At 38.6% G+C, this 27,939-nt stretch overlaps 1 protein-coding gene across 1 annotated transcript in view; it reads left to right on the top strand.

Annotated features, from left to right (window-relative positions):
• The window catches only part of ssbp2b (single stranded DNA binding protein 2b), a 97,004-nt gene that overhangs the window by 44,785 nt on the left and 24,280 nt on the right, over positions 1 to 27,939 (top strand). Inside the window, exon 5 of the mRNA XM_039675912.2 lies at positions 20,314 to 20,403. Within this exon, the coding sequence (XP_039531846.2) occupies positions 20,314 to 20,403 (90 nt within the window). The remainder of the gene's footprint in view (positions 1 to 20,313; positions 20,404 to 27,939) is intronic.

Raw genomic sequence — 27,939 nt, 5'->3', positions numbered from 1 at the left:
GATATAGTGCTTAAAATCAAAAGGCAGTATGATGCTACTGTATGTGTTTTGACCTCACCTGTGTAAAGTTATTCTGTACTTGTAGTTAGTAGTGTTTTCTAAGGCAAGTGTCACTTACATTTAGGGTAAGAGATTTAAACTCTTATTTACTTTCAAAATCTAGTTTTATTATTATTAAGCATATTAAGAATTGATTGAATTTGTCTATTTGAAATGATTTGGCTTATTCGTCAGTTCAATGCATGTGACAGTGCGCTATTCGAGGCATCTTTGTGTGTCGCCCCCAAAACATCTCCAGGAGGCCCTGCTGAATTAATTAGCCATCCAATTACTGAGATTCTGCATATTAATCAAAGCAGGATATGACACTGAACAGATTTCCATTGATGAGTGTTATGATTGTGACATCAATGATCATAATGACATCAGAACGTTGCGGCACTTTGAGTTGTAGGAGTCATCGCATGACGCACGGGAACACAAAAATGCCTGAAAACAAATCTTAATGACATGCGTTTACTTCTGTATCAATGATGGGACATGCTTTAGTCATGTTTGTGTTTGCGTTCCTGGTGCATTGTACTTTTGCGTTAACGTCAGAGTTTGGAACAGGTTGGATTTATACTAGTATGCGCTGTTGTTGCCAGCTTGTGTATAAACTTGCAATGGCAGGCTAATAGAGAAATTGTACCAGCCATCAATTTACATGTGGAAATACATGGAAAATGATGTTGAAAATGAAATTAAGATTGGTTTTGTTGTATAATATTCTACATATGTGGCAGTTCTTGAGGAAAAAAATAGGCAGTCTAGATGAACTTATAAAACATGTGATAAATTTCGTGTCTGACCTATCTCTGCATGTTAGGAACGCACATCATCCACTGTAATCCAGGGAATTTGCTGACAAATCGTGTTTACACACCTTTATATAACCATGCGAGTGTGTGTGTGTACTATGTGTCTATTGTCGGATTTGCTTGTTTGGGTATGTGTTTATTTTGATGCACTCGCATTGTGTAAATGTCACCTTTGTCTGCGTCCGGCCTCTCTCTCCACCACGGCAGGGTTATTACGGTGTCTGTCGGATGCACCTCGGATCAGCAGAGCCTCGTGGGAGGGATTGCGAGAGACGTGGATGTAATGATTTTGTATTTCTGAGGCCATGCTCTCTTTGAGAGATCAGTCTGTCTGAAACTTTGGCCGGTGACAAGGCGATTTCCTTTTAAACATCCTCAGAGAGAAAAAAAAAGTTCTTCTTGATTACTAATGTTTTTCCCCCCATGCATATATTCCTATTTATTAAGAATAACACAGATCATTTGAAAGCTGACATAAATCAGATGTAATCTTGATATTAATTATTTGTTGCGTTGCAATGTCATTGCTATACTGTTGCAAAGATGTTTGGGGTGTTTTTTTTGTGCATTTCTTTGTGGTTTCTTGGCTGTTCTGATTGGTTGCTGGGGGTTATGAGGAATAGTATTGGGAGGCGTCATTGATAAACTCCTAAAGGAGTAGTTCACTTTTAAAAAAAAACTTTTGCTGATAATTTACTCACCACCATGTCATTCAAGATGGCCATGTCATTCTTTCTTCAGTCGGAAAGAAATTAAGGTTTTTGATGAAAACATTCCAGGATTTTTCTCCATATACGTAATGGACTTCAATGGGAACCAAACGGTTCAAGGTCCAAATGACAGTTTCAGTGCAAACTGCAAACTGTTCAATGGGCTTAAACGATTCCAGACGATTAATAAGGGTCTTATCAAGGGAAACGATCGCTCATTTAAAAAAAACAACAACCAAAGTTTAAGTTTTATAAGCTCAAATGCTCGCCTTGCTCTGTTCTGTGATGCGCATTTGTGACTCTCCTTTTCGAACTCGTTTATCAAAATGAACAAATCTTTTTTCGAGTCATTTGGTTCATTCAACGAACGAAATGAACGAGTTGACTCAGGAAAAGATTCATTCATTTTGATCAACGAGTTCCAATAGGAGAGTCACGAACGCCCTTCACAGAACAGAGCAAGGCGAGCATTTGAGCTTATAAAACTTAAACTTTGTTATTTTTTTAAATGAGTGATTGTTTCACTTGATAAGACCCTTATTCATCGTCTGGAATCGTTTAAAGACCTTTTTTGAACAGTTTGCAGTTTGTACTGAAACTGTCTTTTGGACCTTGAACCGTTTGGTTCCCAATGAAGTCCATTATATGGAGAAAAATCCTGGAAGGTTTTCATCAAAAACTTTAATTTATTTTCGACTGAAGAAAGAATGACATGGACATCTTGGATGACATGGGGATGAGAAAATTATCAGCAAAAGTTTTTTTTTAAAAGTGAACTACTCCTTTAAGTAACTTTCGCATGAATTAGTTGGTCTTTCTGGCAGTCGTAGGGATGCTGTGCTCAGTGGTTAAGATTTGGGCTGCCGACAGGTGCTGTAGTTTGTGTACACATTAAAAACAGCCCTTTTTTCCATCTGCACCCATTTACTTCTAATCTACAATCTAAGTAATCTGGCATTCTGTCACAGATACTATTCCAGTCTATTCCAGTCGATACTCCATTCCTGCATCATGTACCCTGGAAATGAGCTGTTCGCTGTCTAGACTTCTGCACTTTCAGTAACACAATTGCTGCTCTGTTTTTCCCGCTATATACTGTAAAAATAAGCTATTACAATCAGTTCATCTTACTTTTTAGTATGCTGTTTAATGGTTTGGTCAGACCTAATTTAGAAAAATAACAATATACCATTGGAAATGAGATCTCCTTCATGCAACATATTAATTGCTTCTCCTTGACTGCTGGGAGATTTTGGGTGTGTTCACACTTGGCATGTCTGGTTCGATTGAAACGAACCCTGGTGCGATTGCTCTGTTAGTGCGGTTCATTTGAATAAGTATGAACGCCATCTGGTCTGGACCAAATAAACCAATCAAACCAAGCTACAAGTGTAAACACACCTGTAGCCCTCAAACCGTATTCACTTTATATATACTGTAGCCCTTAATCCTGTAATTGTGGACAAATGTGGGCAAAGAAGACTCAGGTGTGATCCTACAGTAATTTTTATTCATTATAAATGTTATATCACTGATAAAGTTTTGTCTATCCGTTTATGATGGTGTTTTTTTAATTTTTGGGGTATTTTTGAATTTATTTACTTCAAAAAGTACCATATTTTCTATATGTAAATTATACTTATTTTTATGTTTTATTTTTCTTATTTTTTTAACTACATTAAAATATCATTCCAATAAGTTCTTAGAGCTAAAACCTAAAGATGACATGACTTTGCTGTCACCTGGTGTCTTATTTTGGCTTATTTTAGAACGCTCTAAATTACAGTTTTTCTTATTCATTTCTATGGGTACCCATTTTTGACCCATATATATATATATATATATATATATATATATATATATTATTATCATTTATATTTTATTTTTGCCCTTACAATTACTATTCTTGGCTGAGATTTTTTTCAAAAGAATTCAATATAATCTGAATGTAAAGTTCGACATTTCTCATCAAAATCTTCCGTGCAATCTACATTCATTTTATAGCTCTTAATTCATACTGTATGTGAACAGTTGTTTCATTTGTGATTATCTTTATTACTTCTAAGCTTAGCATAAACAAATTTTATACATAAAATAAACATGATAAATATATTAGGTCTCCTGAGCTATGAAAGAGCAATCCCTGAGCAATAAAGCTTTTCTCTGGGTCACACACACACACACACACACACGTATAAACTGAGAACGAGGAGGCATATCTAAGACTTAATGATATTTGCTGGAGCAGTTTAACAGGCCAGCAGCCTTGAGCGACATCCAGACCTCTGATGAACTGATAAAACACTGGAGTGCACATTCACGCTGGCGCCGAAGAAGACACAGCCTTGCCATGCAGACGTGGCCAGACCCACAAGCCACAACAGCACCATGAGCTCATGCTGCAGAGGATGGGACGGGCCTGTTTGCTGACTAACAGCACCAGAGATGGAGGGGAACCAGGGTTATGGGGTATCTGCAGGACTGGATACAACAGTTCACTAAGATCAACGTGAGTGTAATCATATGGGAGGGGGTGTCTATCATATTGAGTGTAGCCTAATACGACCCCACCCAAAGAAACCACCCTGCTGTCACCCCACATGGCCTCTTTTGAGGTCACACCCTTCAGTTACACCCTAGATACTCCACCGTTTTTTCAGATTAAACTATGTTATTCCCTTAAATAAGACAAGTTGATGCACACCTCTCTCGTCTCAATCACTCCCTATTTAAAGATGAACTGAACTGAAATTTGAGAAAAGGTGATATAACAGATGTATTTTATTTATTCTCATTGGTACAATTTTTAAAATGGCAGAATTTGTTAAAAGGGATAAAATGGTACATTGAAAGTGTTGTTTTTGTTACACGGGCGCCGCCATGTTGGATTTCAACGTTCGACTACGTCACTGGCATGGTAAGCCACTCCGTTGCCTACCCGCACCAGCAGAACAGCCGTAGCTTGTGAACAGTCTGAGGCGCGCTGACATGGCTGAGGAAACAGATTTTTTAGCGACACACTATTTAGAGATGTGTACTTTCATCAATGAGTACATGAAACGTCTGACAATGCACGAAATGTTTTATTTACACAAGTTACAAGTTCAATGCATCACGTTAACGTTACTCGAATCCTTGATATTCGGGTGAGGGGGGAAAGATCCCTGATGTATAGTTCACTGTAAAGGATGGGATTTTCTCCTTCCTAAATGCACCCTCGCCCATAGAGTGAACTGCCAGTACGCTGTTAATCTAAACAATCTGAGAAAAGTGTAACAAGTTAGCCCAGCCGTCACCTATTCGTAAAATACCCTGTTACTTATGGGGCGGTCCAGCGTCTCAGCTCGGACATCCATTAGAGACAGCATAGCCTCCTTCAACACGTTTCTCTCACCGAACAGCATCCGAAATGAACGGTGCATGGTGATGCATTTTTCGCCGATCAATAAATGTCCATGTTGACCTCTCTGCAACAGATCGTCTCCGTGCAGTGTCTGCTCCACAGCGCTCGCGCCCACAGTCACTTTCCCCCAAACGATCCTGTACTGCAAGTGCAGCCTGAAACTGATCGTCCTCCATGTGGTGGTAGTTAGACACTACCGGCCTGTCCCTCACGGGCTCAAATGCGTAATCCATGCCGTTAAAAGCGCTCATTTTCGTCTGTGTATACAGGACCTACAGCTGTTGTCTATGGCGCTCCGCGGGTCCTACCATGCCAGTGACGTCATCGGAACTGCCAGCGCTAACAAGCGCAATTTTGCGTTGCTTAAAAAAGCTATATTAATATATATTTTTAAAAAATGTTTAGTGTAATTTACTTTTAATTGTCATAAACAACACGTTTTCAACGTCGATATTTTTCAGTTCAGTTCATCTTTAAAGGGATAGTCCACTTTGAAATTAATATTTGCTATGTTTTAGCTTACCTCAAGGGCATCCGAGATCTTTGTTTTTGCAGTAGTTTAAATTTGGATATTTTTAGGTCAAACCGTTCTTGTCTGTCAGTCATATAATGGAGGTCTATGGTCACCACCTCAAAGAGCATGCACAGAGAAGTCCAAATTAAACATGATTTAATGACTCATAAATGTAAGTACACATTGATGGCCTAAGACACGAAACGAGCGGTTTGTGTGAGAAAACGAACAGTATTTATATCGTTTTGTCTCTTGTAACCACAGCCACGTCCAATTGATGAGGGCGCGGGCGCTTTGTGGCTGTGGTAACAAGAGGTAAAAACCAGTTAAGAATGAACTCAACTAAGAATGGTGACACAAAATAAAACGTTGCGCTTTTCTAAGCGAGTAAAGTGGATAACTATAATGTAGAGATGGGACGGAATTTCATATCACGTTTATAGTGTCCAAAATTTTCGTGATTACCAATATTGTCACGGTTTTGTTAAAATGAGATGAAAGTGTTCAAAAAGAACTGATGCTCGCACTGAAAACAAACAAACTACAAGTAAAACAAGCAGCTCTTTGCATTTTTTAAGCAAGATTCTATTCTGTGGCATTTCCTTCTTTATAATGACCGTCGTCAATAGCAATGCATTATTACACGGCGCACATCCATATCACAACGTACGCTCTCTCTCGTCTAATTTAAATACAACATGCCGTCTTGCGTCTCCCGTTTTTGATTTTATTGAAAATGAAATCAGAGTTGATTTATTGTTTACAGAGTTTGGTAATATTGTTTTGATCATCTTGTCTGGACGATTGTATTCTATGCTGTACAACTATTTAAAACAATCTCAATTCAATACTTAATTATGGGGGGGGGGGGGGGGTATAAGTGTACAATGAATCTGTACATTACTATCACTTAAAATGTCACTCTTCTTAACCCTCTGAGGACCAATGTGTTTTGGGGGTCCTTGAGATGTTCTGACATTTGTACTTTCAGTTGCTTATAAACATAATAATGGCACAGGTGAAAATACACTATATTTAGCAGAAACAGGGTTACCATAATATGTGAGCAACATGTATGTACATGTTTGTATTTTTGAGAGAATATTGTTTATGCGTGGTTATTGTAAAAACTAAAATTGAACGTTTCTGAAATAAGGCCACAAAACACATATGCGTCCACAATACTTTTGACTAATGGATGTTCGATGTTGTTGCCTAAGGATTTTTCTTCACAATGATCTGAAAATCATCCTGCCTAATCATTCACATAAAACTGTGAATTGGGTTATATTGTAAAAAACATTTTTTTGTTTGCCAAGGCAATATGCGAATGGGCGTGAATAGGCCGGCCCCATCATAATTAGAAACAAGTCTTGTTTGAAGTTGTTCGTTCATCTTGCTGCGAACCTTTCTTTGCGTAAGCTTCACGCATAGTTTTGGTATTTGGTACTGAGTAGGGTTGGGTATCGTTTGAATTTGAACGATTCTGATTCCGATTCCTTGTTTCGATTCCGGTTCCTAACGATTCTCGATTCCGATTCTTCTAAGAGGCAGGGTCAAAAAAGTTTAGCTAACCTTGCTAACCAACGGCCTTTCTGAAGGAAATAATCCTTTCTGAAGGAAATACTCCTTCTGTAAAAATACTCCTTTTGTCACAAATTTTGCATTTTGCCGAGATTTTGTTATTTTTAGAAAAGTGAAGCCACACTTTGGATCGCCGACGTAAGGTACTCATGTTCGACTCGCGTGGTTATGTCAACACTTCCGGTAGACGCTTCTTCGTTGGTGTTGTTCAGCGGTTTCTTCTTCCGCTCGGCGGACTGTGAATATCGAAACTAGGAATCGAAATTTTAACTTTTGAACGATTCCGGGAAAAACGAAAAGTTAGTCCCGGTTCCAATCGATACTCGATTCTCGATACCCAACCCTAGTACTGAGTTAACTTGCCTTGCGTTCGCTATACAACACTGGGTGATGGTCACACAAGACGACTCGGCAGAGTTGAATTGTTTCTATTGCAGCGACTTTTTGTTCTGCAGACAGAGCGACCAATGACCATCCTCGATCAAGCTTCCCTCGGGACTTCTGTAAAAGGCGAAATATGACCACACCTTAGATTTGATCCTCTTAAAACGTTGCTTTCCGCCATTCCTTCTCGAATAAAACAACAAAACCTTGTGCGCCTGCGTCAGACTATTAAAATGGCGAAAATCAAATATGGTTTTAACTATAATTAAATTTTAAACGATAATACTGACCGTCAGTATATTTTATCGGTGTTTATCGTGAAACCGGTAATTGTCCCATCACTACTATAATGTAAGGCGGAATACCACAGCAAGTGATTGGGAGCACTTCGACTTGGCGCATATATATATATATATATATATATATATATAAATATTAAAAAATATATATATATATAAAAAATATGGACTCGGCGCAGTAATATCATCACGACTTTTCACAATTGATGATATGACTGTGCAGAGTCTAACACCATGTCCTAACTACACGCGACGCGATAAAATTCCAGCGACAGCAAGTGTGTCTGTCCACAGTAGACGCGACGCGACTGTGAGATGCCACACATTCAGAACAGCGTGTGAGCCTATATGGTGTGAGCAGAGTCTCTCTATGAAAGCGCACTGTTGGCCCTTACTCACGTCGGAAATGGGTAAGGACACAATCAAATCAAGAAATAACATTATTAAAAATCAAAACATTAACAAAATATACTCATTGACTAATTTTGTTATGAAGTAAAGTTGTATGTTTGCATAGAATTCATTTTGAACGCTATATTACATGCTTTCAAAATCTGAGGTAAATTATCCGTTATCGCTTGTGGCACAGTGACCTATTTTTAACTAAAAATAAATAATGTATACTCATAACCAGTGTAATTTCTTCATTCTGTCAGCCGCGACGTCGCAGAAATAGGAACCGTTTCTAAATTAGAAACTTTGCGCGTCGCCGTCGCGTCTGGTTAGGACAAAAACTCTGATTAACATGGAAAAGATACCTTTTATCGCGTGTCGCGGCGTCGCATCGCGTGTAGTTAGGACGTGGTGTAAGTGCTCGTTCATCAAAAAGAACTCTTTTCCAGAGTCAACTCGTTCATTTAGTTCGTTGAATGAACCAAATGACACGAAAAAAGATTTGTTCATTTTGATAAACGAGTTTGAACACTAGAATCATGAACGCGCATCACAGAACAGAGCAAGGCAAGCATTTGAGCTTATAAAACTTAAACTTTGTTTTTTTTTTTTTTAAATGAGCGATCGTTTCACTTGATAAGACCCTTATTCATCGTCTGGAATCGTTTTAACAGTTTGCAGTTTGCACTGAAACTGTCTTTTGGACCTTAAACCGTTTGGTTCCCATTGAAGTCCATTATATGGAGTAAAATCCTTGAATGTTTTCCTCAAAAACCTTAATTTCTTTTCGACTGAAAAAAGAATGACATGGATATCTTGGATGACATAGGGGTGAGTAAATTATCAGCAAAAGTTTTTTAAAAGTGAACTCAGTGCTATCAAAGTGTCTCGCGCGCCAGAGCGATTGAGCGCACGCACTGAGACGAGAGTGAAGTGAATAACAGGAGTATCCCTTTAAATTTCTTAGGAAAGATACAAGTACACCAATGAGAAAATTGTTGATATAGCAGAGGTGCAGTCAGAAGCCAAAGTGCAGTTTGAGGCACAGCTCACACAGAAGCCCGTTGCGAAATTCGCACTACAACGTTAAAACGTGACCGAACCTTAAGTGTATAAAGCTATAAAAATAAAGCTCAGATTTGAGTTCATATTGAATGAAATATTATTGACACATCTGTTGAAACTACAGGATTGTTGAGATCATCTGCGAAGCAAACATGTCTCGCTCTCTACCCTGTCAATTAAAGACATCTAATTTGTGATTTTTATTTCCTATGTTGATTTGTCAGAGTTCAACCTTTACCGACCTCCAATTCCGACCACAAAGTGATTGTGATGAAAGCCAAGACAAGCAGCTGGTGTTGTCGGCGACCACATGACGGCTTTGTTGTGGTCACGCGTGTGATGTCAACATGTGCGTTCAGCCTGGCAGACGATACTGTAATACTTTGGTGTAATTGCTGTAGGAGTTTCGACACAGTGTGGTTTATTCCAGGCGAGCGCTTGCGTTGGTGGACCTCCAGGGAGGTGCAGTGCACTGGAGCCGTTTCCTAGGCAACCTTTTTTTTTTCCGTCTGGGCTTTGAAATGAGGACCTGATGTGATTGTTAGCAGCTTGGGCTTGTGCCATTTGAGTATGCAGCTCTATCTTAGCCTTCACTTCCCCGAAACTCCATGACATCACCGATTCCCACGACTGGCACATCGTCTGATGGACACACATTAGCGCTCCGTCAATAGAAAATATGCTTACGTAAGGGGTTTGGTTAATCATAATACATTTGTTCCGTTTTGTTGAGACGCCAAGTATATAGCGCACAATGTTTTGATACTACTGCGTTGGCTTCTTGAAATGATGTGGACCCACTTTTTATGGGTTGTTTTGAGTGCCTTCTCGCATCAGCTATCCATTTCAAGCAAGCATAACTTTTACTATAAACCGGACACAGTCTCCAGGCTGTCATATCTAAGGTCCAGAAGCAACCATTTAACAACATGCATTCAGAACACCTTACGATTTTGATGGTGGGTTTTTCATGAGCAAACAGGGAAAACAATGATTAGTTTACAATACAAATGTTATTCTTGTAGCTGTTTATCTGAAAATGGCCGCACATGTGTCTCCGGTACAGGAAGTGTGTATATTTAGCCCAGACATTGACCTCTTGTTTTCTGTCTTTTAAACGTTTACTTTTTGCGTTTGGATTGTCGATAGCAACTACTGTTGTTGTTTTTTTCTATTGACATGCAATATAACAGTGGGTGGCATTTATTGCATGGGAATATTCGGTGCAGGGGCCATATCTTACTACATATTTCTTTTTGTCGCATTTTTAGCAAGTTTTGGTTTTATATTATCATGTTCAACCTTCTCTCTGACCCTTAGAAATACACAGGCTGTTTTTGCGTCTGCAGCGTTTAATGGTCTCTGTCATGAATGGTTGACCTCTTCAGATAAATGATTAACAACGCCCCCACTAAAGCTGATGAATACGGTATGTGTTATTATGTAAACGTGGATGGTATCAGGGGTTTAACTGTAAGGGTTGTTTCCAGACAGATTTTTACTTGCCTTGCCAATATTTTCACTCTCCCTAACTCGAATGTGAAATTATTTTGAATTACATTTAAAGGGATAGTTCACTTTGAAATTCATTTTTGGTATGTTTTAGCTTACTTCAGGGGCATCTAAGATGCAGGTGTCTTTGTTTTTACAGTAGTTTAAATTTTGATATTTTTAGGTCAAACCGTTTGTGTCTTTCAGTCATATAATGGAGGTCTATGGTCACCACCTCAAAGAGCATGCACAGAGAAGTCCAAATTAAACATGATTTAATGACTCGTAAATGTAAATACACATTGATGGCCTAAGACACAAAACGAGCGGTTTGTGTGAGAAAACGAACAGTATTTATATCGTTTTTACCTCGTTACCACAGCCACAAAGCGCCCGCGCCTTTAGAAAACTTGGACATGACTGTGGTTACACGAGGTAAAAACGATATAAATACCGTTCGTTTTCTCACACAAACCGCTCGTTTCATGTCTTAGGTCATCAATGTGTACTTACATTTACGAGTCATTAAATCATGTTTAACTTGGACTTTGAGGTGGTGACCATAGACCTCAATTATATGATTGACAGACAAGTTTGACCTAAAAATGTCAAAATTGAAAATACTGCAGAAATAAAGACACTTACATCTTGGATGCCCTAGAGGTAAGCTAAAACATACCAAAAATTAATTTCAAAGTGAACTATCCCTTTAAGTAAATGTTGCATTTCTACTTTTAAATGTGTAATGTTTATTTATTATTTATTTATAATTACAATTATTTAAAAAGTTATTTACACTGTTTGAATTCAATTCTTTTAGAAAAAGACATCAATTGTTAATGTTAAATATAAAATAAATAAATAAATGAAAATCAGTATGTATAAATAATAACATAGTTTTATAATTATATGAAATTTGGAATATTTTTCCATCAAATGTACAGTTTTCTTCACAAAGACAATTTTCAACAATAATTTCCTATCAATTAAAATAACACAGTTTTTATAATTACATAAGAACTCCATAAATTTATAAACATTCATGGCAAAACATTGCTATTTACAACCCATTCTTACTGATGCTACCAAAACCATTACAAGTCATTTGAATTTTGACAAAACCTCTACGTCAGCCATCACGATTATTCCACCTTGCTGACAAATTTAAAAAGTTGACAAGCAAATTTCACAACCAAACGTCATAAGATATAGTGCAAGTGACATTGTTGAGCCTGCATGCACATACTTTTTTTGCCATTTTGTTTTCCTCATTTCTCTCAATGTTTAATATAAGCTCAGGTGAACTTTAAACATGCAGTTTAATTAATCACAGAGCAGAAACAATGTCAACACAGAACAGCAGAAGGAGATCTCCCAGTCTTTATATCAATCTGAGCCGTTAATCGTCACCGCGAAGGCTTCGCAGAGCGATGACAAATGTGTATCGAGCACATCTGCCAAAACAAAGACAGAACAGACTTCAGATGAGCAGCATTGTCGGCTTCTAATTCCCAGGAGAAATTCCCTGTCCAAATGTTTGTCCACTTGCAGGGCTGGCAGTGCCAGAGTGGGATCATCATTACCGCTCCTGTAGTGGATTAGTCTCCCGGGGAGGTGTAGTGTAGTCACTATTAGCCCCTCTAACCCGTCCCCAGACCCCTTGCTGGTGACCCAGACTGTATACTATCCCATTTAAGAGGCTTGATTTGAGGATTTACAAATGTCCTGAACTGACCCCAGGTTCTTCCTCCATGTTAGTCACTTCTACAAGCAATTCAGTTGCTAATATATCGTGGTTAGCCGTTTTATGCTGTAACAGATGGATGTTCATGGCAGGCTGCGTCCAATGTTCCCAAACTACTAAATGGGAACAGTAATGAGAGAGAAAGTGTTTTTAATTAATTACTTTATATCCAAATTTGTTGGCTGGATTTACTTGAAGCGCTGCTCGCTGACAGTCGCCATAGATTTAACGTTTATGTTATTTTGCTTCGCAGACACTCAGTTTACTCAAAACATAGCTTGCATTGCCAGCTTTGTAGAGTGACTGATTAAAAATGGTGACGCTACTGACTTGGGATAGTTCACCCAAGAAGGAAAATTGAATCGAGGATGCTGAACACAAAAGAAGATATTTTGAAGAATGTCGGTAACCAAACAGTTGTTGGGCCCCATTGACTTCCATAGTATTTTTTTTATCCGAGGCCACGTCTGAATCCGATTTAACCGTATTCTCTGTTTGTCTAGTGTTTTTCAGCCCGTTCTCATCCTAAGGCGTCATCTAACTGACGCTTTTGACCATGCGTCAACATCCGATGCGCTATCCTAGTGGTCTAACCCTAACCCTACCCCAGACCTAAACCTACCCGCGTTGTCTAACTGACGCTAAGGCCGTGTGTCCACCAAAGCGTTTTTCCGCTTGGCGCCTGGCGTATGTTTTCAATTGTTTTCAATGGGAGCACCGCGTTTTTTAAACACCATGAGCGTAACGAGGCACTGAACGTTTTTTTTTTTTCTCGCTGAAGCGCCGAGCACCCAGCGTTTTTACTGATCGCCGAGAGCTGAAAAATGTTCAACTTTGGATAAAACGCAGAGCTCATCACTGTCACTTTTTACCCACCCGTCCAATCACAGTGGAGGAGGGGCGGGATTAAACCACACCGACCAACTGTCACAACATTCTTTCTGTACAACGACATCAACCAGCAGAGCTAACCGAACAAAATGGATGAAAAATACATTTTTATTATGAAACAAATTATCTGCGAAATCACTTACAAGTAAACTGTGCTGCAGATATTCTGTATCATAGCAACAAAACGTCTCAACGGAAAAAAACACTGCGCTGCCAAAACGCTCTCAATCACGGTATCTTTAGTAGAGCGTTTGGCGTTTTCAGCTGGTTTAAAAGCGCTTTGGTGGACACACGGCCTAAAGTTAGTTGGTTGTTGTCAGTTAGATGACGCCTTGGGATGAGAATGCGTTTTTTTGTGTGTTTAACATACCCAACCGTCATACTCGGGCACTGATAATGACATTATGCATCAAAGCAATGCTGCAAAATCACGAATGTTAAAACTCATTAGCTTTTTTTTTAAGCTCAGAGGGTGAATTTTTTGCAGTTGTGGCTGTTTGTTAGAACTGCTGACAGACTGTTGTTTGTACTATATATCAATGTTGGATAAAGCTTCATTAAACCAGCATACTGAGTTGATCTGCTCTATTTGTAGGTAGAAGACACTCCGTTTCACTGATCTATTGCTTCATTCGTCCTCTTGGGAAGTTTATACTTGTGAGTTTGGGAGTCGCATTATACAGATTTAATGTGCTTTCTGGTGATTTTTGTTGCATATTTCTTTCTATTTCACTTCCCGACAAATGCTGGAAACATGTTTAATGGTAGTGCAACAAAATGAGCAAAAGTTACACTTTATTCTTATGCTGGCAATGTAGTTTTCTGGAAAGTTAGAATCTAGTGATGGCTAAACTAAGCTTTGCAAAGATTTTGAGTCATTTTGTGATTTTGTGGCCATCTAGAGGTCAAAAAGATGCCATGAACGCTAGAAAGCGGACACACGTCTCTTGGATATAAAATTGCATTTACTGCCTACTTTACAAGAAGTTCAGACTGGGTTTTAAACTGGGGTCCATAAGTAAGTTCACCGAAAAATGTGTTAATGTAAAATAATCTTTATTGTTATTATTATTGTTGTTGCTGTAAATATGAATATTTTTTTTATTTCCTCTTATTATTATGTATATTGATCAATAATAATAATAATAGTAAGTGTTATTAGATTATTTAATAATACATTTATTTTAATTAAATAAATTACTAATATCATTATTGTTGTTGATAATATCAAAAAAAATCATAAAATTGTCACAGGGAATTGTGGGAATGTCAATTTACGTTTTTTTTTTCACTGTAAATTATACAATGAGTTGTTCTTTTTCACTTACAAGAACTGTAAATTTAACGGTATTTTACAGTAAAATTACATTAAATGTACCATCACAGTAATTTACCGTATAGTACGGAAACTTTCTGTTGCATGTAGCATTTTTACCGTTAAAATTACGATTATTTTTTAAATGCCGTGCACCTGGTACCCAAATTTTGATGACCAACTGGTCTCTGATCAGTGAAATGAAGTGCCTACTGTTGTTGACGAGCACATGGATAGTGGACAGTCGGTTAGCAGGCGGTCACTCGATCTCACTTCCTGTCGCAGGTAATTGATTTCATTAATCAGAGCTAATGGAGAACACGCTCCGTGTCCACCAGGAATCAAGTGTGCCTGCACAGGTGGAGGGACTCCCGCTTGCTGTTGAGCTGTTAATTGTCAGAAGTCCTGTAATTAACATTCGTCAACTGGACACAGGAGGACGGACCTGCCAATTGATGGCACGGGCGGCGGGCCTGTCATTTGGGGGGAAGCTAAAATGATTGTGGTACTTATTGTGCTTTGATATAGTAACCATGCATGGCCTAATGACTATGCTGCATTTAAAATTAGACGTGCGCTGCTCTTGACAGGTTTTAAAGCTAAACCTGGGCTTAAATAGCTGTTTTGCTATACCAACCGTGGCAAATATGCGTCAAGCTACGCCGTTTTAATCTTTTTCCGTCTTCTCTTAAATAAACTCCCAGCAGGATGTGCGTTTTATCAGTTCCCTCACAATTCCAAGAATGCCGTTATTACACTCGGCACTTCAAGCTCTCTGTCGCAAGAATGGAAAGCTTACAAGCCCATTGCACTCAACAGAGGGCTTAAGAAACAACCAGAACCTATGATGGCGAATTAAACCCAAGGTGACACCAAGCCAAACGGTAACCGAAGTCCCTTAAAAGTAACCACTGAATGATTCATAATACAAATGCCTTAGCCAAAAGGTGGTAGGTTTACAATAGGTGCGGCATGTATTCTTTCCATCCAGGCTACGTCACAAGTGCTGTTTTATTGTTTTATTATTAACAATGCTGGGTTGTTTGAACCCAAAATTGGGTAAAATATGGGCAAACCCAAATGTTGGGTTAAAAAAAACAACTTTCAACTGTACATTTTTTAATTCCATTTTTAACCCAACATTTGGGTTTGTCCATATTTGACCCATATTTGGGCTGAAATAACCCAGCATTTTTTAGAGTCTGCTTTGGCTGTGTTTTTGGACATGTTTGGGCATGTTTTTTCAAAGTTACATTTTTTAGGAGGGAAATGTGATGTTAAATCTGTTTATTAAGGAAAAGTTCACCTGCAAATGCATAAATCGTGTGCCATCATTATATATCACAATATATATATCATTTTTGGACATTTAAATCATACATGTGTACATACAGTAAGTAGTTAAGTTTAATTATGTATTGTAGGTTATTTATTTTTATGTTATATTTATATTGTATGTTATATTATTTTTCAATTATTACCTCTATCTATCTATCTATCTATCTATCTATCTATCTATCTATCTATCTATCTATCTATCTATCTATCTATCTATCTATCTATCTATCTATCTATCTATCTATCTATCTATCTATCTATCTATACACACACACACACATTTAGCAGCACATTTATACAGTTAACTATGCCTTTAATTGCGCAAGAGAGAGTCAATGAATTTTCAAGTCATTTTTGGCATATCTTGTTCGTTCTGGATTCAACGGTATTAAAAAAAAAACACCCGCCACAAATTCACCTCAGCCAAACACTTAAACGTATTAGCTTCAGCGAGTCACTGTTAACGCTTTTATCACTTAGATTTTAAGACAGTCAGACATCTTTTCTTATTACATTAGTGCCATTTTCGTTTCCCCTGAATGGGATGCACGCTAAATGAAAGTTACTCTAATCAGAGGCCAGATTTTATTGCGTGCCCTCGGCGGCGAGGTTTTTACGACTGACTGTGGACCCGTGAAGAGCCGAGGGACGTTGGTTTATCTTTGTTGGTAGTTTTGATAGAGTGCTTGCTCAGCACAGGGGGCATTAGGCTCATTATTGTGCCGCTACTATCAGGAGATGAGACTTCAGCGTTACTGCTGGAAAACACAATATTCAGCCGCTCGCAGCGGGATCTTATTTACCACGAGTGTTGCTGTGACAAAAGATGGCTTCAGCGTCGATAAAACAGCACGAATGTTTGCGCCACTCTCGCTCAGTTGTGCTTTTTATTACGTCTTGTTGAACTGTTGTTGAAAGTGCTGTGGCTATTTTCATTGTATAGCCGTCTAGCGTTAGAAAACACTCCTTTCGAGTCGTATACATCTCCGCCTTCAATTTGCTAGCAACTTCTTTGTTATTACTGGGCGGATGTGAGTGCATTTCCCCTGCTCATTTCCCTGTGTGCCAGGGGTAATCAGACTGTTGTGTCTAAGTGTCTCTCTCTCTCTTTCTCTCTCTCCGACTGCATGTCAGTAAGTCATTGCAGCACAGCCCGCCTTGGCTCTGTCGCCGTGCCAGTGTGCCAATCCTGCCCGGAGCTGTGGCTCTTACAAGCCCCCGCGTGCTAGATAAAACTTTCAATCCCTGTCAGTTTGTCACTTGATGGCTGTTGTCAGATGTCAAAACAAAGATTTTCGTCCTTACTTTACACACAGAGTCATTGTGTACAGTATTAACTGTAACTAAAAGCAGCGATGTTACTAACTAAAGTATTTTTCTGTTGTGCGACTGCATCTACTGTGTTTTCAAAACAATGCAGTTTTCCAGTAACTACTTTTCCCAATGGGAAGCGATGGAGCATGGCAACTTTTCATGTCACAAAAATCGTTCTTCTGTTTTGTTGCTAAATATTTTGGAAAATACAGCTGTTAGATGAGGGTTTTTTAACAGGCATGTTTATCACATTTAGCATATGTAAGTTAATACACAATATTTTTTATAATAATGTTAAAATAATATGTATATAATAGGGGTGGCACGGTTCACGAAACCGACGGTTCGGTTTGTATCACGGTTTTAGTGTCACGGTTTTCGGTTCTGTACGGTTCTTGTTATTTTTTTCTTTTAATCTTTAACACTTCAGAAATGTACTTCAGCATGTGATATATAGCTTAATTATCCACACTTTAGGATACAGTATAAAAAAAATTATATTCATGCAATCATGCACAAACTGAATTTGACTCTTTGACTTTAAGCACATGTTGGGACTATCTCAGAGGAAAGCTAGGTGAGATTTAGATACAGCAAGAGAGAAGAAATTGACATGCTTTTCGTTTATTTGGCAAAAAAAAGGAGAATGTGTATCACTATCTCTACAAGAACTTGTGCATTTTTATCACACAAATCTTATTTACACAAAGAAATTAACTTGCATTTATGAACTGACAACTTTTGTAGCTCTTACAAAAATTCTATCTTTTAAAAGAAAAAAAGAGGAACTACACTGTCTTTTATGAATAAGTCAATATACATGAAACCTTATTGCCTATAATTAGGCTATAGCAATAGCAAAGGCCATAAACATAAAGTGAAAAGTTCAACCTCAACACAAAAAACAGTATCAACAATGCTTCTATTCCCAAAAAGTGAGGGTACCTTTTTTTCAGTTTAAATTAAAGTGCAGGATTTGGAAACATTTGACTGAAGCTCTTATCTAAACATAAAGTGCCACTGTAACGTTATATTAAAATACCATAACATGAAATCAAAAATGTCCCCACACACCGGACTTATAGACTTATAGGACGCTGGCGCATCCTCCAACTCCCTCATCTCTCCCACTTGCCATTTCTCCGCGTGCCGTGACCTGCAGCGCTCCATACTCCACTTTTACTGGCTTGTTTACTAACTTGAACCGGCGCTGCACAGAGCGATCGGTAATGACATCAAATACCGCGAAAGTGAGTGACGGAGCCGTCGTTCCCGCTCTAGTGTGATGTTATTTACCGGTCGCTCTGTGCAGCGCCGGTCCAAGTCAAACAAGCTTATGTCGCGCGAAAAGAAAACACACGTCACATACGGGCACGAGGTTACATTGCGCATGCGTCGAACCGTGAGACGCACACACGCTCCGAACCGAGACAAGCGAACCGAACGGTTCGGGTGTTTTTTCATGTACCGTGCCACCCCTAGTATATAACAATAACATTAAAGTGAAATGACTGAACCTAGCCTGTTAAAAATGCTCATATATGCTCAAGTCTTCATATATAATATTGAATTATTTATATTTAGAGGATTTGAGTAGTTTAGTTTATTGATTTATAAAGCACATTTAAAAACAACATATGTTGAAACCAAAGTGCTGCACAAGAAATATGAAACATAAATAGTAAATGTATAATAATTGGGGCTGTCAAATGATTAATCGTGATTAATCGCATCCAAAATAAAGGTTTGTGTTTACATAATATATATGGGTGCACTGTGTAAACTTATTTTGTAAAAACACACGCATGCATGTATATTTAAGAAAAAAATATGATTTATATATAAAATATTTATATTTATTTATAATATAGATTATATATAAATCTATATATAGTATACATTAAAATATTTCTTAAATATATACAAGCATGTGTGTGTATTTATATATATAAAATAATTATACACAGTGCCCCCATATATATTATGTAAACACAAACTTTTATTTTGGATGCGATTAATCACGATTAATCGGTTGACAGCCCTGATAATATTTAAATAATGTTTAGAAATTGCATACACACATTATTGTTATCACATTTAGTTGAATTAATAACAATAAAACAATGTATAACTATATATTCTATTATTTATTTCTATATTTATTATTGTTAATTTCATTATTATAGTAGTGTGTGTATGTATATATATATATATATATGTAATTATTGTTTACATATTTTATTTATGATAATATTTATTGTTATTACATTTAATTAGATTAATAATAATAATATTAAATTAATAATAATAAACTATATTTTTTATATTATTATTAATTTAATTAATTTCGATTATATATACTGTGTATAATTATTCATTATTTTATATAGGTACATATTTGTTACTTATTTTATTACTAATAATTTGTTTAAGTAATAACAACTTTTATTTATTTGAAAATATGAGGAATGAATTGGGTTGCAGCCTTAGAGTTTCGACATCACCAGAGGGAGACGTAAGGTCAACGGGACGGCCCGTCATCCGTCCACCTCTGCCTGTTCTGTTCTAGCGTTCAGTGTGTGGTTTACGGAGTCTATCACAGGAACCTAAACGGCGTCCTCATTAGCTCCCTGCATGGGGTCTGGGGCCGCCCGCGGCTCTCTGCAGCATCAGACAGAGTAATCCTGTCTCATTTCATGTCTTTCTGGCCTGCCATCTGACCTCTACCATCCCTGCCTGCTTTCTTTATTTTTTCGGAGGCAGCTGAATGCGTTTTCAGACAGAAAGCCAGTTCTTCTGGTGGTTAGCAGCTGTTGACAGTATCCATGTGTCTGTCTAAGAGATGTAGATTTTGGCTTCCAGGGAGTGTTTGTTTATGGGTGTGTGTGTTTGTCCTTGAGTGGTGAATGACCATCACAGTGCAGTGTTACTAGCTGCTAGCTGTGTGTGTGTGTGTGTGTGTTGGATGTTCTGTTTAACTGGAATTGTGTGTGTATTTGTGATTGCAGAGTGCAGCGGCAGCTCCGAGTCCTGTCCTTGGAAACATGCCCCCAGGAGAGGGTATGCCAGTCGGCCCCGTTCCTCCGGGCTTCTTTCAGGTACACACACATACATATACATGCATATGCTGCATAGTCATGGAGAGCTATGATTCCGGCATATATATATATATATATATATAGGGCTGTGCATTAACATAAATTTCCTGATAATTTCGATTTCATTTCATTATCAATTCATTTGGAAATATAGTGTCTTGCTTACTTTTGACATATGGACATTTAATGGCTTTTCTGAGGTAAATGTATTGTTACGTGGCATTGTTTAACAGAGGTCTTTCCACAGTTAAAACACTAATTGAGCACTTTAATGATATGATTTCATGTTTATTTCATGCTACAACTAGTAAAAAAGAGGTTCACGTGCACTTGAACTGAGCCGCTGTCATGCCAAAAAGAGCGCCAAACTTATTGTTTGAATTTCGTTATAATATTTTGTCATAAAATGAGACTTTGTTTCATGTCAAAAGTAATAAAGCACAAAGCATATTTTGATTTATGAACTGTAGGGCTGTCAATCTTCCTCTATAATACTATTCGAATTCCATTCGAATTCGCATTTGAATAGTATTGATTTTTTTTTTTATTATTCGAGTTATATTCGAATTTCGCAATTCTTTCCAACAGCCCTAATGAACTGGAAGGCGCTATAATACTTAATGATGTTTTTTCGTGCATCAACTGAAAACAGCATAGACTAAAAGATACATTCTTGGGATTTAAGAGTAGGGTTGGGTATCGTTTGAATTTGAACGATTCTGATTCCGATTCCGATTCCTTGTTTCGATTCCGGTTCCCAACGATTCTCGATTCTGATTCTTTTAAGAGCCAGGGTCAAAAAAGTTTAGCTAACCTTGCTAACCAACGGCCTTTCTGAAGGAAATAATCCTTTCTGAAGGAAATACTCCTTTTGTCACAAACACACACTTTGGATCGCCGACGTAAGCTAGTCATGTTCGACTCGCGCGGTTATGCCAACACTTCCGGTAGACGCTTCTTCGTTGGTGTTGTTTCTTCTTCCGCTCGGCGGACTGTGAATATCGAAACTAGGAATCGAAATGTTAACTTTTGAACGATTCCGGGAAAAACTAAAAGTTAGTCCCGGTTCCAATCGATACTCGATTCTCGATACCCAACCCTATTTAAGAGTCAGTACTGGTTCCTCAAAATGAGAATCGATTAAAATCAAGAAATCAATATTTTGAACCCAGCTCTACTTCATACTGTGCCGTAATGTATATCGTTTGCTTTGGATGGTCAAGTTGAGTACATTGCATCGTGGGAACAGTATTCCTTGAGGTGTTTTGTGGTTTTTCACTGCAAAGTTGCATACTTCATGCTCTCAGATTCATAGAAATAATGCAAATCTAGTATGTCACGAACTGTCAGTTTAGTTTTCATTCTCATGGACTTTTAGTTTACTTATCTTTATTTCCTGTTGTCTTTGTTCACATTTCCCGCCTCTTGTTTGGTACCATGGATATTCATATTTGAGTTTGTAATCAGTGTATACTTGAGTTCCTTTGTTTCCTCAGTTCTTTGTCGGTTGTTGTTTGTGTCTAGAGCACTCTGTTGCACATTCTGGAATATTCAGAGTTTATTTTATCATTAAATTGCCTAGTATTTGGAACCTTTCTGACTCATCATCACCTTTGGACCTTCATCTACGTAACAACAACTGACCAAGAAAAAAATGGACTATGCAGAAAAGTTTACTGCTGTAACCCAGAAGGGCCATGATTTCGTAGATTATACTGAACAGTTTGTCTCGCCGTCAGCACCCTTCGATAACGAGACCCTGGAATCATTGTTTTGGATCGGGGGCAACTACCACCAACCAGTAGACCTCCCAGACACCCAGGGCCTACACTGGAGAGTGTCTACCCCAAATCATTACTACAGCCAGAGTCCAGCCTACCACCACCCTCGACCGCGGAGAGTGACAGCCTGCCGGGATGAGTGAGCTAGAGCCCGAAGAGTAAGGGACAGTGCCAACCATCGCCCCAGAGCCAGTGCCCCAGAGTGTGTCTGACCAGGGGTGTGAGCCAGTGAGGACTGGCTGATGGATTTGGACACGGAGATACTGCCTCAAACCCGGAATTATCTGTCTGCTCTGAATCATCGCTGTTTAAAGACAGCACTGGGACTGTTTCGTTTACCTGTTGAGAATTGTCTTCCCCAGGAAAGCATTGCTGCGACGTGAAGCCTCCGTGCAACCACCAACCTCGCCCAAGCAAGAGGATTCTGTGGCTCCGCCTCCGGCCTCTGATTCCTTCGTTCTTCCTCTTCCTTGGCTCCTCCCACCTTCAGCTCTACCAGATACCCTTGACCTTGCGGCTCCACCGGGTTCCCTCGTCCCATCGACTCCTCCTTGATCAATTGTCGCTTAACCTTCGCTACAGCTGCGTTCAGTCCCTCCACCCCTACGGTTACAGCGAGTTCCTCCTTCCCTCTGGCTCTGCCTCTGTCCTCGGGCACTCTGGCTCCTCGTCGCCATGACTTCGCCCTTGGTCTCCAGTGCCAGTGGTGTTGCTCAATACCATTGGCTCTTCAACTGAGGCCTGGGATCCATTGGCTTATCTCTGTTGGTTGTCACCCGTATGTTGACGGTCCCCTTTTCAACATGGCTCCTCCCGCCATCGACTCCACTGTGGACTGTCGTCCCAACTGTGGGTCTCGGTAACTGGGCAGCTACCATCATCGCCTCCAGGGTCTCCTCTGTTTCCTTTCACCAGCCCTTTGCCACCACCTATCACCACCTTGTCCACATTCTTTCCCCCACCGTTCCTCCCTCACCTCTTCAGTTACGGTGCGAGGTTGCGCCTTCTCAGAGAGGGCAAACTAAATTCGGAAAACTACCTTATCTTTAACGGTTACTTTACCATCTACGGTGTAGAAAAATATTTCCAGACACTACTTTTTAGATGACTTGGGGTCGTATAATCCAAAATATTTCCAGACACTTTAAATAATCTCCTTGCATAAATTGTTCTATCTGAAAGGGAATCTCCTACAAATGTATATAATTAATATAAATAATATAAAAATTATTAATAATTAATATAAAAAATATAAATAATTTTACACTGTATGAAACCCTTAAAGATGTTAGAAAATCTGGCCCTTGGTGTATTTGGGTAGTTAACATGATGCGATTTTATTTATTCAATTCTGTATCATTCTTTTGTATCATTTGTATCAAAGTATTGTATAATTATTATATGTATATTAATGAAACTTAATATTAATGTTGGACAATTTAAGTGAACTTAAAAAAAAAGTTCACAGTCACTGAATCTAAAATATACACTTTCCATAATTATAAATAATAATATTAATAAATACATTTTGTTTCAAAATTTAATTTCAACATTTTGGTTATTTTAAAATGTCATGGAAAATGTGTATTTTAGGCTCTGTATATGGAAAATGTATATTTTAGGTTTCTTTATATTTTAGGGCAATACAAAGAGCATAAAACCACTTCAACTACCCATTTGAACATTAAATGAGTTTTCCTAAAGCTCACACAATCACAAATATGAGCAATATGAGCTTGAATCTGTTTTTTTTTTTTTGTCTGGTAGAGTTTGCATGCGAGTCAAATTTCATAGCCTCAGACTGACTGAGCATAACTTGCGTGTACATACTCATATTTCTTTTATCAACTTTCACCCTTGTATTTTATGATGAATGAGTCTTTGAATCCGCTTAATTCTGTCTCTGTAAACAAAACAACACACACACATGTGGCTTAGTTCTTGAAGGCTGAATGATTCACTCCGAACAAACGTTCTTCTGTTCAATCTTACGTATGCGGTGCGATTGTGAAGTCCGCTTAAGAGAAAATTGGTGTGGCCTGGTGTGGTGATCTATGAAAAAACTGAGATGTGCTTTTCTGCCATTCACATTTACGTGAGTGTGGAACGCTTTGTTGGTTTTGATTTGGTGTGGCGGTTTATGGCCTTGAATCACCTGTTTGATGGAAAGATAGGCAGATATGATGTAACGCTTTGACCCAGATGCATCAAACACTCATTACTGACGGAAAACGGAAACTTCCTCTAGAGTCTGTGTTTACCGCCGCAGTTTGTGTAACTCTACACCTGTGTTGACATATGAGGTTTCGCTTTAGACGAAGAGTTCTTAAATCAGTCCCGTCAGCTTAAGGAGCGCTTATAAATCAGCCGTCTTTGTGCATAACGTCCCCGTCCTAAGGAGATGTAGTATTTGACACCCAGTGTGCCGTAATTGGTTTGATTAAGAGCGACAGGATTCCAACAGACTGACTGACTGAAGCAGATCTCGAAGCCTGTGGCAGGGGGCACAGGAATCTCCCGCAGATCGCTAATGGTGCTCGTCTAATAGAACGATAAGCTAAGAAGATCAAATCATCTTTCTTAAGTGGCTCAACAAAGGCTCATCTGCCTCCCGTGGTGTTTGACTGAAACAGTCTGTCTTGGTTATCAACATTTGATTTTGCTCTGTGTGTACAGTCGCACGATTGTCATCCATTTTGTATATTAAAAGAGTAGTTGACCCAAAAAATGAAACTTTGGTCATTTACGTTGTTAGAGAAACTAGGAAATGCCAGGCCGTCTGTTTGAGGAACGACCACTCCCCTAGAAGACAAAGGATGTTTCTGGAAAAGAACATTTGAACTCTCTCTGGGGAAATTAATATCCCCATCCTAGATGCGAGTCTCACATCAGTGTCGTCTTAATCTACATCTCTCTCCCCCATTTTTTCTCTCCACATGCTGAGATCATTCACCCAAAAATCAATAATTTAAAGTGAACAATTGTCATACAACACTACACATGTTTGGTATCATTTGAAATCGTTCTGTGCGACTGGTGCAAAGGTCTCATCCCCAAGGAAGTAAACCAAAAGGTAATAACGTTTTTAAGAGTTTAAAATTATATTGCTTACAGAGAAAAGTGGGTCTTTCATTCAAATAGGATCCTGTCCTCAAAAAGTGTAAACTCTGGAGACCGTGATTAATGCAAATTCCCATTGTTAGCACATGTTTCTTTTTGAAAGAGGTTCATGTCTTGGTCTGAGTATTTAAAAAGACGTTTCAAGAGGCTCAAAGCGATTTGTAATCAGATCAGCCCGTAATGCTAAATGTCTTTCAGACACTAAGCCTTATGTATAATGTTTTCCTAGTAGGTATTCATTGTAGGTATTTGATGTTATGTATTTTATGTAGATTACGTGTATCCATTGTTACCACAAATCTGCGTCAGGTCAGTAACGGACTAGAGTCTGGTTTTGAGTGGATAGGGCACATCAACTATGATTTTAAAGATCCGACTGACACTTGGCACTAGATCAAGTGTACTTAGACTGTAAAGGTTGTGTGCCTTACCTCTGTTTAATGTAATGGGAAATTATGGTTTGTCTAAACCAAAGCTTGAGTAACATTAGTCTGCTTACCAGTCCCTCCAGGATTTCAAGATTTTTTTTTGTGATTTTTGCGATCAAAATGACTGATTTTGTGGTGGTAATTTCCAAAAATTTGTGAAAAAATTAGCGATTTATATTTAACATTTACCATAATAGTATTCAGTTCTTCCAGAAAAACGCGGATTTTTTTTGTGTGATTGTTGCGGGCAAAAATTGATTGATTATGCGGCCCGTTTTCTTTAAAAATGCGATGGAATATGCGGGATATTTATGCAATTTTATGCGATGAAATTGCAGGAATTTGCAAAAATTGAGGGAACTTGCAAAAATTGCGGTTTGATGAAAAAGAGAAAAAAAGTGATTCCCCCAACATCCTGTTCTCACTAGGCTAATGTAAAAGTCATTTCTTATTACTTCCTTTGATAAACAAGCATACTACATCATAGAAAGTGCTGGGAATATTTAATTTCTCATCTTGTTTTATTTCAGACTGTAAGAGTGTAAATAAGGTGTGGCCCCTTTAAGAGCTGCGCGCTCCCTGTTGAACTCTCTGCAGTGTTATATGTGCGCCTCAAACGCCCCATGTGTGCGGGTAATTTCTGTTTGATGCTACTTCTTTTATCTTATGTTGTTTATTAAGTAACGATGTGACGGTAGAACGTGTGACAGACAGTTATACGAGTTCGATTTGTGAGATGTCAATCGCCTCCGTGAGTCTGTCTGGCGTCGCGTAATTGCGTCACTTCATAACGTTCCCATGGAAACAGGGGGAAATGGCTGCTCTTATGTGAAGCAAACGCAACATTTTTCAACTTTCTGATAAGATACATGTAACTTTTTTGCAACGAAAATGCGAGGATTATGAAATTATGCAAACCCCGCATATTTTGCACGTAAATCGGCAATTTATGCGGCGAAAGTGCGGCGTATTTGAAAAAATGCGGCCCCCGCATAAATATGTGGACTTGGTGGCTGATTATGCATTGAATTCAGCGATCGCATAATCGCGTTTTTCTGGAGGGACTGGCTTACAGTATATTTGTAGTAGTGCTCATGACCTCTGACTAGAGATAAATAAGTTGCTTTAATTCAAGCGAATACAAATCTATGGGGACTAAACAAAATACTTTAAATAGAGCAAGCGTGAAGACGGACTTCTAAACAGTATAGTCAATTACCTGTGTCTAGTGACCAAATCTGGCGAGTTTGTGAATAACAATAAAAATGTGCGTTGCGAGGACCCTGTGGTATACCTGAATGAATAAAGACAATATGAGTAAAGAGTTAAATAGAATAATCAAATGCTTAGCTAAACTATTATAAAAAGGACAGATAACAAATTGCCATTCCAACCTAAATTTGAGGTCATGATAAGATGGAGTCAGATAAAAGTTTAATTAAAAATCAAATTACTTTGCCACGCTGAAGAGACAGTAACACGCAGTAAATCTTCACCCGCCATGGGAAACTATCGTTGGGCCAATTGGGTTCATTTCTTCTGTAGAACACAAATGAAGATCCAGTGCAGAACATCCAGACTTCTCTTTTCCATAATGGTGGCTGTCAAGCTCCAAAAAAAGTTCCACGGAAGAAAGAAAATGAACATGGAACGACATGAGGTTGAGTAAAAGATGACAGAATCCTCATGGTGGAAGTGGGGGGGACTAACCCTTTAAAATACGTTGGCCATGTGTTGGTGAAGTGCTGTTGGATTTCTGATGAGGTTCAGACTAGCAGGGGGCTCTGGGACCACACATGCACGGAAACGAGGTGAAGGATGTTGAAGCCGAGATTATTCCGGGGGAACGAGAGCAGAAGAGCAGCAGATGCATTATTAAAGGCGCTGCATCCGCATTCTGCTCAATTCCAGCCTCACATCCTTAACTTTCTCTTCACTCCCACTCTCTCCTCTCTAAGAACACTGAGGCGTGTCATTCTCACTCAAAGACGGCATTGTCCCCTGAGACGGCCTGTCCTGCCCTTAAAACGTGTTCTCAGAGCAACACCTAATTCCCAGCTGGTCCTCGCCCTCCAGTGCCCCGTGGCTGATGGCATGACCTAATGTCACTTTTTCTCTTGGAAACAGTATGAATCTGTATTAAAGATGGAATAATAAGCTATGAAGCTTTGCAGTATGCCAAAATGGGAAATGTAGGACGGAAATGC

Source organism: Pimephales promelas, chromosome 23 (assembly GCF_988280905.1).
Source record: "Pimephales promelas chromosome 23, fPimPro1.hap1.1, whole genome shotgun sequence".
NCBI classification, from domain to species: Eukaryota; Metazoa; Chordata; class Actinopteri; order Cypriniformes; family Leuciscidae; genus Pimephales; species Pimephales promelas.
Note: the sequence above shows the minus strand (reverse complement) of the source record. Positions and strands in the feature narration are given on the sequence as shown.